The 16,789-nt window shown below is 41.8% G+C and overlaps 1 protein-coding gene across 1 annotated transcript in view; it reads left to right on the top strand.

Annotated features, from left to right (window-relative positions):
• Positions 1-16,789, top strand: part of SHANK2 (SH3 and multiple ankyrin repeat domains 2) — an 846,275-nt gene that overhangs the window by 726,977 nt on the left and 102,509 nt on the right. The window contains 1 exon segment of the mRNA XM_030200750.1: positions 6,708-6,843. Coding sequence (XP_030056610.1) covers positions 6,708-6,843 — 136 coding nt within the window.

Here is a 16,789-nt window from a genome sequence, read left to right as displayed (position 1 = left end):
GGGTCAGCACCTCACAGGTTTGTAAGCTGTCCAACATGTACAATTCACAAGTATGTTTGTTTTCCCACTGTTTGGAAAAAAAAAAAGTTAACAAAACATAAGAACATTTATAGGGTGATACCTTTTCATTGGACTATTTTATTATATTTCTTGACTTTCTTTTGGGAGCTGACACTTCCTAAAGTTCCGACCTGTCCTGGTGAATGGCATATTAGCTCCTGAAAGTTGATCTGAAAGTGTGTTGTTTGAATAATAAAAAGTATCCCCCTTTTCTTTGTTTGGTTGAACCTTTATTTCCATTAACTCACTATTAAAAATAGTCCTACTGCACTTTATCACCCCAACCTAAGACTTCCCACCCTTTTTGAGAGTGTGCACTCCCTCAGCTTATCCCTCACCCCCAAGTCCAGTCCCCTCCACTCCCTGCCCCACAATTCGCTCACTCCATACCCTTTTCAGTTTCTCCGTCCCCTTAGTTTCCCCTTCTCTCTCTTCCCCAGTTCCTGCCCATTAATCTCTCTCTCTTTCTCTCTCTCCCCAGCCCCTCTCCATCAGTCTATCTCCTCCCCTAGCCTTTCTATAGCGCTTTCTATCTCTCTCTCTCTCTCTCTCTCTCTCTCTCTCTCTCTCTCTCTCTCTCTCTCTCTCTCTTGTATGCTGTTTTTGCTTACCTGCGTTGAATGGATTTTATTTTGCTCCATCACTTGGGTCTGCTCTTCTTTGTTGCTCTTCTGAATCTTGCAGACTGCTTGCCTGTGCTTTTAGGAAGAGGAATGGCCAGTAGGAGAAAGGAGATGATGATGCCCTTGTAGAAGACTCTGTAGAGACTTCATTTAAAATATTGTATACAATTCTGGAGACTACACCTTAAAAAAAAAAGATATAATCAGGATGGAGTCGGTCCAGAGGGTGGCTACTAAAATGGTCATTGATCTTCGTGATAAAGTGTATGGGGACACTTAATATGTATACTTTGGTAGAAAGGCAAGAGAGGGACGATATGATAGACAATTAAATACCTATGCGGCATAAATGCACAGGAATTGAGTCTCTTTTAATTGCAAAGAAGCTCTGGAATGAGGAGGCATAAGATGAACGTGAAAGGGATAGACTTGGAAGTAACCTGATGAAATCCTTCTTTATGGAAAGGGTGGTGAATTTTTGAAACAGCTTCCCGGTGGAAGTGGTGGAGATAAAAACAGTATTTGAATTTAAGAAAGCTTGGGACAAAGTACATAGGATCTCTAAGGGAGTGATAGGGAGAGTAGATGGCATGGATGGGCAGACTGGATGGGCCATTTGGTCTTTATCTACCTACATTTTTCTCTGATTCTATGTTTATCTAAACCCAGACCCCCTTAGTCTTACTATCTCTAGCTCCTCCCCATCAATCATTTCCTCCCGCCATTCCTCACCATTCTCCCTCTCCCCTTCTTCCCCCATTCTCAACTCTCTCTGGCCCTTTCTCATCAGTCTGTCTCTCTCCCTCTTCTCCGTAGTCTTTCTCACTGGTCCTTCTCCATCATTTTCTCTCAATGACTACCTACCTCCATCTCCTCGCCTTATTGCGGCACAAGCTGTTGATTTTCTGGCCTGTGGGGTCACTCTTGCCCTGATGTTCTCCGTGACCCAAGCTGCCATACCTGAGCCCTAAGCTGCTGCTCTGCTGCTCTTCAGGCTAACGCTGCCCCTATGAGCCCTGAGCAGTTGTTGCCTCTCTGATCATTGGCCTCCGGGTTTGGCTGTTGTAGTCAGAAGTAGTGTATGTCAGGGGTGGTATCTTAGTGCTGTCACAAAGCTGGAACATTTTGAGCTTAGTAAACCTTCATCCCCAGTCTGAAACTGGTGTAATTCTTGCCATTCTCCATCATGTATACAGCATGACTCGCACACATCATGAGTGACTGCCTTCAGTAACCTTATTCAGAAAGGAGTATCCGGAATCTACACTTTCTATCTACCTTCCTTTCACATTTATATGTGAAAATATATTTCATGAACCTAAGGATGAAATATGTTTTTTTTTAAAAAGCAGCCACCAATCAGTTCATATTTTTCAGTGTATTCAGGATTTACTGGACTGCAGTCTGAGACCTGTGACCACTGTTACTGATATATCTTAAGCAGGTCTTGCTGAAAGCACCTTCTGAAGCTGTTATTAAAATGTTTACAGTGGACTGTCTAGTGTTTAGAACAGTGGGCTGACAACCAGGGAAAATCAAGTTTCCGATTCTGCTGATGCTCCTTGGGCAAGTCACCTAAGCCTCAGGTATAAACTTACCGGTCAATATTCAGCCTGCATTGATCAGGTTTTTTTTATGCTGACCACCATTGGCAAAATTAGCCCCACATATTCAATGGTGGGCAATGTGTAGGCACTGGCATTGAATATCAGGGGCTATTAAAATTGTGCTGGCCGCCAGATCTTATGTGGGTCCTAGTCAATATTAAGCCAGGACCTGCATAAGACATAAATATGTGGGCCTGGCTGAATATTGGCCAGGACCCACATAAGGGATGCAAGTTGGTGCCCTCTGCCACTCCAATTCCTTTCTCCCTCCCTGTGATCCTGATCCTTCTCCCTCCCACCCCCAATGTGCAGAAGGCTGACTGAGCCCCCCCCCCCCCCACCCACATAGGCACCCCTGGGACTTCCTCATGTATGCCTGGTGGTCCAAAGGGCAGGAACAATGCCCACACATTCCTGCCCATGGCAGCTGGTAGAGGTCATTTTGTAGCAGCAGCAGCAGCAATGGGTGGGGAAGGGAGACTTTGTTGTTCCTTGTGCACATCGGGGGGTGGGAGGGAATGGGGGGGATCAGGATCACAAGGGAGGGAACCATGAATGCTGATGCCACAAGCTAGAAGTTAACTGGGTTCTGACCAATATGTAGACCACTGCCCGGTTAGCTTTGCAGTGGAGTTAGAACAGACTTCTTGCTGCCGTAAGTTTAGTCACTTACTTAACCATTTAGCAATCTGATTATGGCCGCTAACTGGTTAAGTCCTGTCTCCTGCGCTCTGCCCAATCTCCATCCACGGACCACCCCTGGCACTAACTGGACAATGCAGAGCGGTCTGTGGTGATATTCAGTGACACTGGTTAAATGCCATAGAGCATCACCACTTAAATGGTCATAAGTGACTTATTCAGGCAGGAATATCAGATGGTTAGATTATAAACCCTCTTGGGCAGGGCACACTTGGATTGAACTGCTATGGAAAAGAAGATTGGGTGGCAGAGCTAGTGGTGGGAGGCGGGGCTGGTGGTTGGGAGGCGGGGATAGTGTTAGGCAGACTTATATGGTCTGTTCCAGAGCCAGTGGTGGGAGGCGGGGCTGGTGGTTGGGGCAGGGATAGTGCTGGGCAGACTTATACTGTCTGTGCCAGAGCCGGTGGTGGGAGGCGGGACTGGTGGTTGGGAGGCGGGGATAGTGCTGGGCAGACTTGTATGGTCTGTGCCCTGAAAATGACAGTTACAAATCAAAGTAAGATATATACAAAAAGTAACACATATGAGTTTGACTTGTTGGGCAGATTGGATGGACCATGAAGGTCTTTTTCTGCCGTCATCTACTATGTCACTATGTTAATATGTAAGTGTGATCTAAATCTAAAAAAAGAAGCAATATTTAAGTGTTGATGAGATTCACAATGTTGTACATTGTATCATGTTATAAAAGCATAAGATGTGCCATACCAGGTCAGAACAAAGGTCTGTCAAGCCCAGCATCCTCTCTTCAACAGTGACCAATCCCAGTCACAAGTACCCAGTAAGATCCCAAGAAATAAATCCATTCCTTATTGTTGACACTAGGAGGTAAGCAATGTCTTTCATGAAACTCTGTATGTGCAATTCTGGTCACTGCATCTCAAAATATAGATATAGCTGAATTGGAAAAGTTACAGAAAAGGGTGACCAAAATAATAAAAGGGATGGAATGGCATTGTATCTGGTTCTTGGTTCTTATTAAAGACTTCTTTAAATTAAAAAGGTTAGGGCTCCTCATCTTGGAGAAACAGTTGAGGAAGATATTATAGAGGTCTATAAAATAGTGAGTGGAGTGGAATGCTTGTATATTCTTTCTAAAAATTTAAGGACTAGAGAGCATGCAATGAATTTAATAAGTCACACATTTTAAACAATGCAGAAAAAATGCATACTTGCAATGTATAATTAAGCTCTGGAATTCATTGCCAGAGAATGTGGTAAAAGCTATTCGCATAGCATGGTTTTAAAAAAGTTTTGACTGAGTTCCTGGAAGAAAAGTGCATAAACCATTATTAAGGTGAACATGGCGAAAATCCTGCTTAATCCTGGTTGTAAGCAGCTCTGTTTTACTCTTTTGGGATCTTGTCCGGTATTAGTGATCTGGATTGGCTACTTTTGGAAACAGGATACTGGGCTTTGATGGACCTTCAGTCTGTTCCAGTATAGCAATGCTTAAATACTTTGTACTAATAATGATTTATGGACTTTCCTCCAGGAACTTGTATAAACCATTTTTAAACCCAACTATTCAAACTTCCTTGAACACATCATCAAGCAGCAAGTTCCACAGCTTAATTACATGTTGAGTGGGGGGGGGGGGGGGGGGGGGGGAGAGAAAGAACTTCCTCCAGTTTGCATTAAATGTTCTGCTATTTAGTTTTAATGTATGCCCCCTAATCTTAATATTATTTAAAAGGGTAAAGCCATGGCATTTGGTTTGCTTTGTTAAGAGGATCTGGGGAGTTTGGTTGTTCGAAGGTTCTGCTATACATGGTAGGGAGTTCTGGAGGGGAGGTGGGTTAAAGGGATATGTTGGGTATATTGCTGCATTATGTGGGGGGCCTTCTTTGTTTAACTGCGACTTGGCGTTGCATTAAGTGTTCAACTATCTGTAATTTTAGAATGTTTCCTGTGGAATTACACTTCATTCACCATCTTTTTGTACAGTGTTGCACAGCAAGGGTTGGGGGAGAGGATAGGTTTTAAGGTTAGGAAGAGGTAGTATTAAAATATTGAACCATAAGGGGAGATTCTATATATGGCGCCTAAAATATCTGTGTGGAAAACATTTTCACCTAAGCGTATTCTTAAGCGGCGCCTAGAGTTAGGTAAAGTATATAGAATATGCTTAGTTGGCTTCCTACTGCCTAAAAATATGTTCATCCATTTACATCAATGAAAAAATGGCGTAAATCACGGCATGTAGATTTAGGCACACTGGGCCATATTCTATAACTATGCATGTAAATTTTGGAATGCCCATTTCCTCGCCCATAACCATGCCCCTTTTTGCCTGTGCATATTAAGACACTCTGCATTACAGAATATGCATAGCGATTTGTGAGCGTAAATTCTTATTACCAATTAGTGCTCATTATTGCTTGTTACGTGCTGTTAATGCTGATTGCCTTTTTAAGCCAATTAAGTTATGCGCTATTGTAGAATCCACCAGGATTTTGGCGTGGAACGCTAGGCACGCTATATAGAATCCGGGGATAAGTGGCTTGTTTATATTACTGTATTTTATTCTTGTTTAATACAAATTGTTAAACATAAAAGGGTAAACAGCTGTTCTCTATTAACACATTCCATCCCACTCGTGATTTTATAGATCTGTATTATATCCCCTCTTGGCCATCTATTCTCCAAGCTTGAAAGCCCTCTCCTGTTTGACTTTTCTTCGTAGGTGAGCTGTTCCATCCTCTTTATTATTTTTATTGCTCTTCTTTGTACCAGTTCTAGTTCTGCAATATATTTTTGTGGTGTGATGACTAGAATGACACAGAGTAGTCAAGTTGCAGTTGCACCATGGATGGTTACAATGGCATTATGATAGTCTCCATTTTATTCTTTATCCCTTTCTGAATAATTCTTAACATTCTGTTTACTTTTTTGACAACTACTAGATACTGAACTGAGGATTTCAGCATATTTTCCACAGTGATTCTGACATCCTTTTTCTGAATTGTGACTCCTGTTATGGAACCCAGCATCATGTGGTTAGGATTATTATACCACTGGAGTAGAGGCATAGCCCATTGGTTAGTGCAGTGGGCTGCAAGCCTGAGGAACTGAGTTTGATTCCCACTGCAGCCCCTTGTGACCCTGGGCAAGTCACTTAACCCTCCATTGCTCCAGACACAAAACTTAGATTGTGAGCCCACTGGGGACAGAGAAAGTGCCTGAATTCAGTATGTAAACCACTTTGATTGTACTACAAAAAGGCAGTATATAAATGTTAGCTCTGATCATTTTTTAATGTACAATGTTCAGCACAAGATGCACAAACAGAAGAAAAAAATAGTAGTGATGATAGCATTCGTTGCAGTTAGATATACTATGAAGAAAAATTTTAACTTGCTATTAATCAATATATAATCACCAGAACAGTGCATGTGTGAACTAGTGGAATATAGCTGTCAATCATGGTTTCCTTAATTAGAAAACATACCGAAGTAGAAGTTACTGTCAACTCGAGAATGTTGGTGGTCTCCTTTTAAGCCTAGAAAAGAAGGGGAAAGGAAGTAGTAGTACTGAAGAAAGACAAGTTCATATAAGGCAGTTTGTAATGCATTCTCAGAAGCAATGAATGTTAATTGCCATTACCTATTCATTTGTAACCTTTTGCAGAAAGTACAGGATGAATAAAATTATATTGCTCTGTAGCTAGTGTTTCCGCTCATGGGCTGAATATATGTGTTTCTTTTTCTTGTAGGTTAACAATGAGAATGTAGTGAAGGTTGGCCACAGACAAGTAGTTAATATGATTCGGCAAGGAGGAAATCATCTGGTCCTTAAGGTTGTCACAGTAACAAGGAATCTTGATCCAGATGACACAGCTAGAAAGAAAGGTATGCCTTTCTCTTTATTGCCTGAAGTATTGTATTTCTAGAGGAGCAGTGCACTGTGCTGACTACATCTAAACATGCAGGAGAAATAAGTAGCTTAAGTAAGCGAATGTATTGCCATGTTATGTATACCCTTGTATTAGCTCATTGTATACCATGTTCCGTCTTTATAACAGCTCTTTCTACCTTCTTTATATCACATTGATTCCTGTGCATGTGAACTTGCATCATTTTATTATGAGGGTATTGGAGATCATAGAACAAATTAAATGCTGCTCTATGGAGAACAGATTAAAGCTTAATATGGAGAAGACAACATTTTTCTGATTTGGTTTTGAAGAAGGATATTATTCCAGAATCTATTAGGTTAACTGATGGTACTATTTTCAAGATTGATACAGTTTCCAGAGTACTGGGTGACCTTTTGGACTCATCACTAACTTTTGAACCACAGGTTAGTTTGTTTAAAAAAAATCCTTCTTCAGACTGAAACAGTTATAGCTTATTCGATCAAACATCAAGAAAATTTTAGGGTGTTAGTTCAATCTGTAATTTTATTGATGTTGGATTGTTGCAATGCCTTGCATATTGGGCTGTCATTGAAGCTTATAAAGAAATTATATCTAATTCAGAATAAGGCAGCAAGATTGAGTTATCGAAAGTATAGGTCTGACCATGTGACTCTTTTGTTCTGGAATTTGCATTGGTTGCCAATGGAAGTGTGGGTTAAATTTAAGATTTGCTGTCTAGTTTTCAAAACATTAAGTGGTGATATTCCTGCCAATTTTCATTTGTTGATTAGTTTGTTAGGTAGTCAGTCTAGAACCCGTAGTCACAAATGTTTGATGTTATGTTTTCCATCTGTCAAGGGTGTTAGATATAAGAGAATGTTTTCAGGATCATATTACTATTCTGCGGTTGAGCTCTGGAATTCACTACCTTTGTATGTTCATCAAAATTCATCATATGGTATTTTTAGGAAGAGACTGAAAACGTGGTTCTTTCAGACTATTTTTTAATCAGATTATAGTATTATTATATATGATGCTTTGCACGTTTACAACGTATTTTTGTGTCTCTTTGTAACCCTCTCTGAACCTGTATTTCTAGGGATTTTGCAGGACATAAGATCCTAATAGCATAGTATATCACATTACAAACTCCTTTTATGCTTTTTGGTGTAAAGGTCTGATTGCACAGTGGGTAATGGCAGTGCAGCTAAAAATAAAATGTATAGTTATCTCAGGTCCTGTATGAAAACGTGCTGCATTCACTGGGCTATGGAAATATCATATTTTAGTTTAGTTAGGGGCCATTTTTCTACATAAGTACATAAGTATTGCCATATTGGGAAAGACCAAAGGTCCGTCAAGCCCAGCATCCTGTTTCCAACAGTGGCCAATCCAGGTCACAAACCCCTGGCAAGATCCCAAAAAAGTACAAAACATTTTATACTGCTTATCCCAGAAATAGTGGATTTTCCCCAAGTCCATTTAATAATGGTCTATGGACTTTTCCTTTAGGAAGCTGTCCAAACCTTTTTTAAACTCCGCTAAGTTAACCGCCTTTACCACATTCTCTGGCAACGAATTCCAGAATTTAATTACACGTTGAGTGAAGAAAAATTTCTCCAATTCGTTTTACATTTACTACATTGTAGCATCATCGCATGCCCCCTAGTCCTAGTATTTTTGGAAAGCATAAACAGATGCTTCACACCTACCCATTCAACTCCACTCATTATTTTATAGACCTCTATCATATCTCCCCTCAGCCACCTTTTCTTCAAGCTGAAGAGCCCTAGGCGCTTTAGCCTTTCCTCATAGGGAAGTCGTCCCATCCCCTTTATCATTTTTGTCGTCCTTCTCTGCACCTTTTCTAATTCCACTATATCTTTTTTGAGATGCAGCGACCAGAATTGAACACAATATTTGAGGTGTGGTCGCACCATGGAGCGATACAAAGGCATTATAACATCCTCATTTTTGTTTTCCATTCCTTTCCTAATAATACCTAATATTCTATTTGCTTTCTTAGCTGCAGCAGCACACTAAGCAGAAGGTTTCAACGTATCATCAATGATGACACCTAGATCCCTTTCTTGGTCCATGACTCCTAACGTGGAACCTTGCATGAGGATGCTAAGCCCTTAATGCACATTTAGCATGCAAAACCAGGGTACAGCACAAACATGTGAAACCATTTTGCAGTATTCTTGCTGTTTCCACATGCTAAAGCGTTTACTATTGATTTAGGAATTTTTTTCTGAGAGAGGATGATCCTGCATTATCCATGTGCTAACTAGATAATGCAGAATTAACATCTCCTGAGTGCCTCCTGAATAGGATGCAGTAAGCACAGGTTGTGCATGCAAATGAGAACATTAGCACATGATGTGCAAAAAACACAAAAAAGAAATGCCCTAAAGAGTGCCTCATTAAATTTGGGCTTAGGGCATGTGACAATCCCACATTACAGTGCACTAAACTCAGATTTTAGCACACTTTAGTAAAAGTGACCCTTAATTTGATAGGTCATTTAAAGGCAATATCTAGCTTTGAGAATCTTAGACATTCACTATACTCAAAAAAAGATATAGTGGAATTAGAAAAGGTACAGAGAAGGGCTATGAAAATGATAAAGTGGATGGGACAACTTCCCTATGAGGAAAAGCTGAAGCGTTTAGGGCTCTTCAGCTTGGAGAAAAGATGGCTGAGGGGAGATATGATAGAGGTCTGTAAAATGATGAGTGGAGTGGAATGGGTAGACGTGAATCGTTTGTTTACTCTTTCCAAAAATACTAGGAGTAGGGGGCATGCGATGAAGCTACAAAGTAGTAAATTTAATACAAATTGGAGAAACATTTTCTTCAGTCAACATGTAATTAAACTCTGGAATTTGTCGCCAGAGAATGTGGTAAAAGCAGTTAGCACGGTTTAAAAAAGGTCTGGATGGCTTCCTAACGGAAAAGTCCATAGACTGTTATTAAATTGACTTGGGGAAAATCCACTGCTGTTTCTGGGATAAGCAGCATAAAATGTATTGAACTTTTGGGGGATCTTGCCAGGTATTTGTGACCTGGATTGGCCACTGTTGGAAACAGGATGCTGGGCTTGATGGACCTTTGGTCTGTCCCAGTGTGGCATGTACTTATGTAAGCTGTCTTTTGGAAGGGGGAGTGCAGAGGATGATGTCTGTGCCCACAAGAATAGTAGCTACTCCCTGCATCATGAATGATGAGTGAGAAAAGGTTTCACAGTTTCTCAGAAAAGTTTGTGTTATGTTCAACCAAAATATAAAGGAAAAAAGAAATTACCATTAAAATCAGTAGGGCTGTTTTAAACCCCCCCAGCCTCCACACGCAGTAAGAGTCCTCTTCTCCCAACAAATGTTTGCAGTCCTGCAGCTCAAATGCAGGAAAATGTTCTATTAAGCTAGAAAAGCTGCCTTTTAAATTTGCCAGATCAGTTCTTCAGTCATTTATCCCTTGATTCTATAACAGGGAATCTAGGGTTAGGCACCCACTGTGTGTGTATGTTTATGAAATAGCAGCTCATATGAATGTATCTGTGCCCTCAATGGTATTCAATAAGATATGTGCACAAATGCAAGGGGGCAGAGCATGGGTGGGACATAGGCAGGGCCAGGGTTTACATGTGTAACTCGCAGAATACTATAGTTTATATGAGATGTGCTCAAATGTAAGGGGGCGGTCTCTGGGCAGGAGCATGGATGGGGCATAGGCAGTGCCGATATTTAAATGTGTAACTTGCAGAATGCTGTAAGTTATGCAATAAAGAGTCACATTTAGATGCTAATGTTTAAGTCAGCCATACTAGACCCGGCGTAAGTGGGTGCATCTAAACATTGCCACAGGCTAGTTTTCTATAACAAATTATGTATGTAATTGTCGTTATACAAAACCGCACTAATTGCTTACTTTTGGTGCCTAATAAAATTGCCCCCCTTAGTCTTTTATTCAGCAAGTTTTCTTCAGTTCCAATAGCACAGCTGCAGCAAAAGAGAAAAAAAAGTCTCTTTACATTGTACAGGGAAAAGGGAAGGGAAATGGGACTTGATATACCGCCTTTCCGAGGTTTTTGCAACTACATTCAAAGCGGTTTACATATATTCAGGTACTTATTTTGTACCAGGGGCAATGGAGGGTTAAGTGACTTGCCCAGAGTCACAAGGAGCAGCAATGGGAATCGAACTCAGTTCCCCAGGATCATAATCCACTGCGCTAACCACTAGGCTACTCCTCCACTTCCATCCCCTTTATCATTTTCGTCGTCCTTCTCTGCACCTTTTCTAATTCCACAATATCTTTTTTGAGATGCGGCAACCAGAATTGAACACAATATTCGAGGTACGGTCGCACCATGGAGCGATACAAAGGCATTATAACATCCTCATTTTTGTTTTCCATTCCTTTCCTAATAATACCTAACATTCTATTTGCTTTCTTAGCCGCTACAGCACACTGAGCAGAAGGTTTCAACGTATCATCAGTGACAACACCTAGATCCCTTTCTTGGTCTGTGACTCCTAACGTGGAACCTTGCATGAGGATGCTAAGCCCTTAAAGCACATTTAGCATGCAAAACCAGAGTACAGCACAAACATGTGGACTTTAACTCCCAAACCCACACTGTAGCTGGGACCTTGCATTCTGAGTGCAGTTGAAAAATGTCTTTTTAAGGGACCCTTTTACTAAAGGGTTGGCGTGCGCCAACAGGCTTGCCGCACACCAATCCAGAGCTACTGCTGTGCTACCGCTGAAGCCTGGCAGTAATTACCACCCTCAGTGCGTGCCATTTCCGACGCTACAAAAATATTTTCTATTTTTTTGCAGCGCCGGTGCTTATCCGTCAGTAATTGGGCAGCGGTTACCATTGGGTTAGCACGGGAGCCCTTACCGCCACCTGAATGGGTGATTGTAAGTGCTCTCCCCTCCCCCCCCCCAGAAATGGCCACTCAGCAAGTGGTTCACTTACCACACAGCTATTTCTTCCCCCTCCCCCCCCCCCCAAAAAAAATAAAGACAGCCTTTTACCCACTGCGTTAAAAGGGGGCCTCAGCGGGCATTAAAAACACGTACTGAAGCTAGCGCAGGCCCCCTTTTACCACAGCTTAGTAAAAGGACCCCTAAATTTGGCAGATCTACCTTTGAACTCTCAAGCACAACTCTTCAGCTGGTATCCTTGCCTACAGCAGGCCTGACATTGAGTGCTGTACTTCACAAACAGTTCACAGAAAAAAATAAAAATACCTCATTTAATGTCTTTTAATGCCTCTTGCAAAATGCAAGGTTGCTTATTAACTACTCAGCATTACTTTCCCACGCATGCTTTGACCCAGCCAACTGTCCTTGAAGTCATCGTGTTTTTTTCCCTCTAAATATAGCTCCCTTTCTCATGGTAAATGTGACCATCTCTGGGAAACAGTTACTAAAGTAGCAGACCTGAAATATTGGCTAATATTTAATGTCACGGGTCTATAAGCAGTCTACAAAAGTTACATGTTTGAATTTCTGTAACATTTTTATTTTTTCACATAAAAGGATGAGGCTTGAACTGTTGTTATTACAAATTGTTTGCTCTAACAGAATTCATTAAAACCTCTTTATTTTTTTGTTTCTGTAGACCTTAGTCACCTTTTCTCAGAGATGGTCACAAATAGAAAAATGATAGGGAGGCACCCACTCTGTGTAGCACCACTGCATCTATATACTACAGTACCTTCTGCCATGTCTCCGTTAGCATATATTCCCTTATGAAAAAGCTGAGGTCATTCCATTATCTGCTTCCAGGAGCTCCATCTCTTCTACTACTACTTAACATTTCTAAAGCGCTACTAGGGTTACGCAGCGCTGTACAGTCTAACATAGAAGGACAGTCCCTGCTCAAGGAGCATACAATCTAAAGGACAAGTGTACAGTCAGTCAAATTGGGGCAGTCTAGATTACCTGAATAGGTATAAAGGTTAGGTGCCGAAAGCAACATTGAAGAGGTGGGCTTTGAGCAAGGATTTGAAGATGGGTAGGGAGGGGGCTTGGCGTAAGGGCTCAGGAAGTTTATTCCAAGCATAGGGTGAGGCGAGGCAGAAAGGGCAGAGCCTGGAGTTGGCGGTGGTGGAGAAGGGCTGGCAAAAAAGGATTCTTCTCAACAGAATCTACCTCTGGTTATTAAGGTCTGGCAGGCCTTCTAGGAGTCTACTGTCTACCCTCTGTGGATCTAGGGCGTAGGATATATGTTCCCATGAGAACTGAGAGCCCCCCTCCCCCCCCCCCCCCCCCATCTCCCAGTGCTTCCAGGCAAACTGCTGACTCATTCCCTACCCTAGGCAGGAAGGAAACTTTCTCTGTCTCAGCAGAACCAGCCCCTTTTCCAAGTTTTGGGGCTAAACTGGCCCCAAACTGAAGGATTCCTCTCAAAATTCCTTCCCTCTTGGGAAGAGTTTTTGATTCAGGCAGTGTGGAATCCCCATTCCCTGACTTTATCAGCATGCTGCTTCTCATGCTTGTCGCATTAGTGATTTGAGATCTCACTACACAGATTTTCAGGCAAGTTTTCATCATCCGAGAATCAAATCATTTTTAGCTTAATTGCCTTTCCGCTAATGCAAAGCAGCTGGCTTGAGGCTCTCCATTTTATTTTGTGCCCTTGGTCATGGTTGATATCATGATCAGTGGAAAAGAATCTCATTAGCACACTTCTAATTATTAAGATTCTCAGCTCCAATTAGGACTGCAGAAAACTGTAAACCAGAATTGTTGCTGCTTTAGAGGGTCTCTCACTAAAGATTAGCTTGAGTTATCTGCAGCAGGGCCCATATTATTCCTGCTTCAGATAACTCAAGCTAATCTTTAGTAAAAGACCCCCTTAGTGCACTCAGTCTTCTTTTAGCCCCTCCTTGCTTTCTATACTAATGCTGTCCATATGATGTTGATTTTCTCTTTCATTATAATGTATGGGAAACAGTTTCACTATATTGTTATTCTGTCTCAATAAGAATTGCAGAGACAAAAATGATTCTGGAAGACAACCTATTGTTTTGAAAATAAATGTAATAGCCCTGTTTAACCACAGAACAGAGTGGAAACCTTCAAAATAAAATACAGTACTGTACACTGTTTTAAGAAAAACATCAAATTCAGGAGAAAGAACTTATCCCGTGTTTAGGCATATTGTTTTCTTTGCACTGAAAATCCCCCATATTGTGTTTCTGTCCTGTTCCAGAAGACCCTGACGTTTGTAATTAAGTTGTTCAATTAAACATGAAACAGTGTATCTTTTGTATGTGGTGCTAGTGACGGGGTTGCGGTGCAGGGCAGCTGCCTTTATCTTGACTGCCTCATCACATGTTTAACGGTTTACACTGTGTCACATCACTTGACTTGACTCACTTGCAAGCCTTGTACAATAATTATTGTAGGAATTACAGGAGCTAATAAATATCTTGTGACATTGAAAACATAATGAGATCTTGTTCCCATAGAAACATTAGTTCCTTAAAGAGTCGCTCTGCTCTTGCACAGCTATCCAAAGTGCAGTGTATGATCTCATGTAGCCCACCCAGAACTAAATACAAAGAACCCTGCTCCTTGCCAGGCTCACTGTATCTTTTTCTCCTCTCCTCCCTCTTGAAACACCTTTAGACATACAAGTTATCTTCCCTTTCTCCCCAGGATTGATCAGTGTTGCCTCTGCGGCATACTCAACTTCAACAGGAGCCAGTGGAGAACATATCAAAGCTCTGAGTCTTCACAGTATTGACGCTATACCCTAAGCTAGGTTCTCAGGCAGTCAGGTTTTTCAGGATATTCAGAATGAATATGCATGAGATACTTTTGCATGTGCTGCCTCCACTGCATGCATATTTCATTCATGCATATTATTGTGGATATCTTGAAAACCCAATTCGCAACGTGTCCTCCAGTACATGTTTGAGAACCACTGACCCTAAGCTGTTAGGCTGTTCTTACATACATTGCTTTTTTGTTTAATTTCTCTATTTGTTGGCATTTTTATAAATGGAGGGTAGTGCAGTGAATAAAAACATTCTTTGCATGCAGGCACATTCTTATGGATTGCTTAAAGTTACCACATGTCCCTGATTTTTGGAATTTGCCCCTAAATTTAGGAGTTTGTCTTGAGCAGCTCTTTGGGTGTAGTTGTTTTGGTTCCAGTTTGGCAGGTGGCCAACAGTTTTCTGTCCTTAGCTCCAGATCACATGTAGCCAGTCACTGACCCAGGGCATAGAAAGAAGCTTATTATTGTCTTGGGGGTGGGAAAGAGTGTGGTTTGGTTGCTCCATCTGGCTTCAGTTCCCCCCTCTCCAGCAAGAATGTAGAAGTGTCCATCAGTCACACAGACTGCTCAAAATGAATTGGGCCAAGTCATTACAAATCCCTCCCTATCTGTCCACTGGTATCCTCCAATGTCTCTTGTACCCTCTCAGCCTTTCTGGGGAACCTAAATCTCCCTTTCAAGAAAACTCCATCTGCTGGTGCTTCTGAAACTCTGCTCAGCTGTGGTACCACTAACAGAGTATAAATCATATGGTGCACATGGATTTCACAAAACACTGTACATTCTGTGTGCACCATACAATCTTAGTGTATTAGTGGTACTGTTGCTGAGTAGAATAGGCTTGTTTCTGAAGTGTCACTTTCTTCTTGTCTGACAGATTAAGTTTTACCTAGGAGAGATAGACCTGGATTGAGGTGACTTCAAGAGTAAGGAAGAGAGGGAAAATAGCTCTGGGGGAGGAAGAAAAGCCATATTCATCTCGAGCTACAAATGAAAAGATGTGAGTTAAATCCAGATAATTAGAGTTGTTAATGGAGGGGGGGGGTGGAGTGGAGAAGATAAGTAATCAATCTGGCTGGGGAGGGAGGAAAGCAGAGATTGATTTAGCTGTGGATGAAGAAGCAGCAGCAAACCAGGATCAAATCTGGTGCCAGGGGGTGGTAGAAAGCAGATATAGAGATATATGAAGCTGGCAGAGAAGAGCTAGAATCACAGTGCTGGGATGGAGGAGAAAAGCAGTCCATGGAGGAAGAGGAGAAGAGAGGGAGATAGGAGACTGAGAGAGATGAAGGAATAGAAAGAGGAGTGGAAGAAAATGAAAGAAACATGAAAGGAAAGGTATAAAGAAAAAGACAAAAGGGGAGCATGATGAGAAATGAGAGAGAGAAATGGATGAACAGACGTATAATAGGGTTACCATATGTCCGATTTTACCTGGACATGTCCTCTTTTTTGAGGACACTGGGGAACACCCGGGCAGGTTTTTCTAGACTGCCCATTTGTCTGGGTTAGCGGACAAATGGGCAGGCTGGAATTGGACATCCCACAGTGTCCTCAAAAAGAGGACAAGTAAGTCTCCCACTTGCTATCGGTGCCACTTCAAAATGGCTGCCAAGACTTCAAGCGGCGGCTTCGCTAGACTTCCAGAAGTCTTGCGAGGTCACCGCTTGAAGTGTCTGCAGCCATTTTGAAGCAGCACCAGCTCGAGCGGGCAGTGGCATTGCCGGGCAGGAAGGAGTGTGCTCCTTTCCTGCCTGAAGAAGCCACTAGACCACCAGACCATAATAAGGTAGGGGAGGGGATGTGGAATGTGGATAGAGGGTAGGGGGGTGAGGGAACTGTAAACAAAAAAAAAAAAGTGGGTGAAGGGAGGCAGGAAAAATATTTTGAGGGAGGAAAATATACTACTACTACTACTTAACATTTCTAGAGCGCTACTAGGGTTACGCAGCACTGTACAAATTAACAATTAAGGACGGTCCCTTCTCAGAAGAGCTTACAATCTAGAAGGAGATGGCTTTCTTTTGAGGGGTCAAGTCAAGGTGACTGTGTGGCATGGGGTGGGGAGGGGAAGGGACGTGGCGGGGAGGGTGTGTGGCTATTGGTGTCCTCTTTTTTTTGTCAGGGCAAATATG

The sequence above is a fragment of the Microcaecilia unicolor genome, chromosome 4 (genome assembly GCF_901765095.1).
Source record: "Microcaecilia unicolor chromosome 4, aMicUni1.1, whole genome shotgun sequence".
In the NCBI taxonomy this organism is placed as follows: domain Eukaryota; kingdom Metazoa; phylum Chordata; class Amphibia; order Gymnophiona; family Siphonopidae; genus Microcaecilia; species Microcaecilia unicolor.
This window is presented reverse-complemented; position numbering and strand designations above follow the sequence as displayed.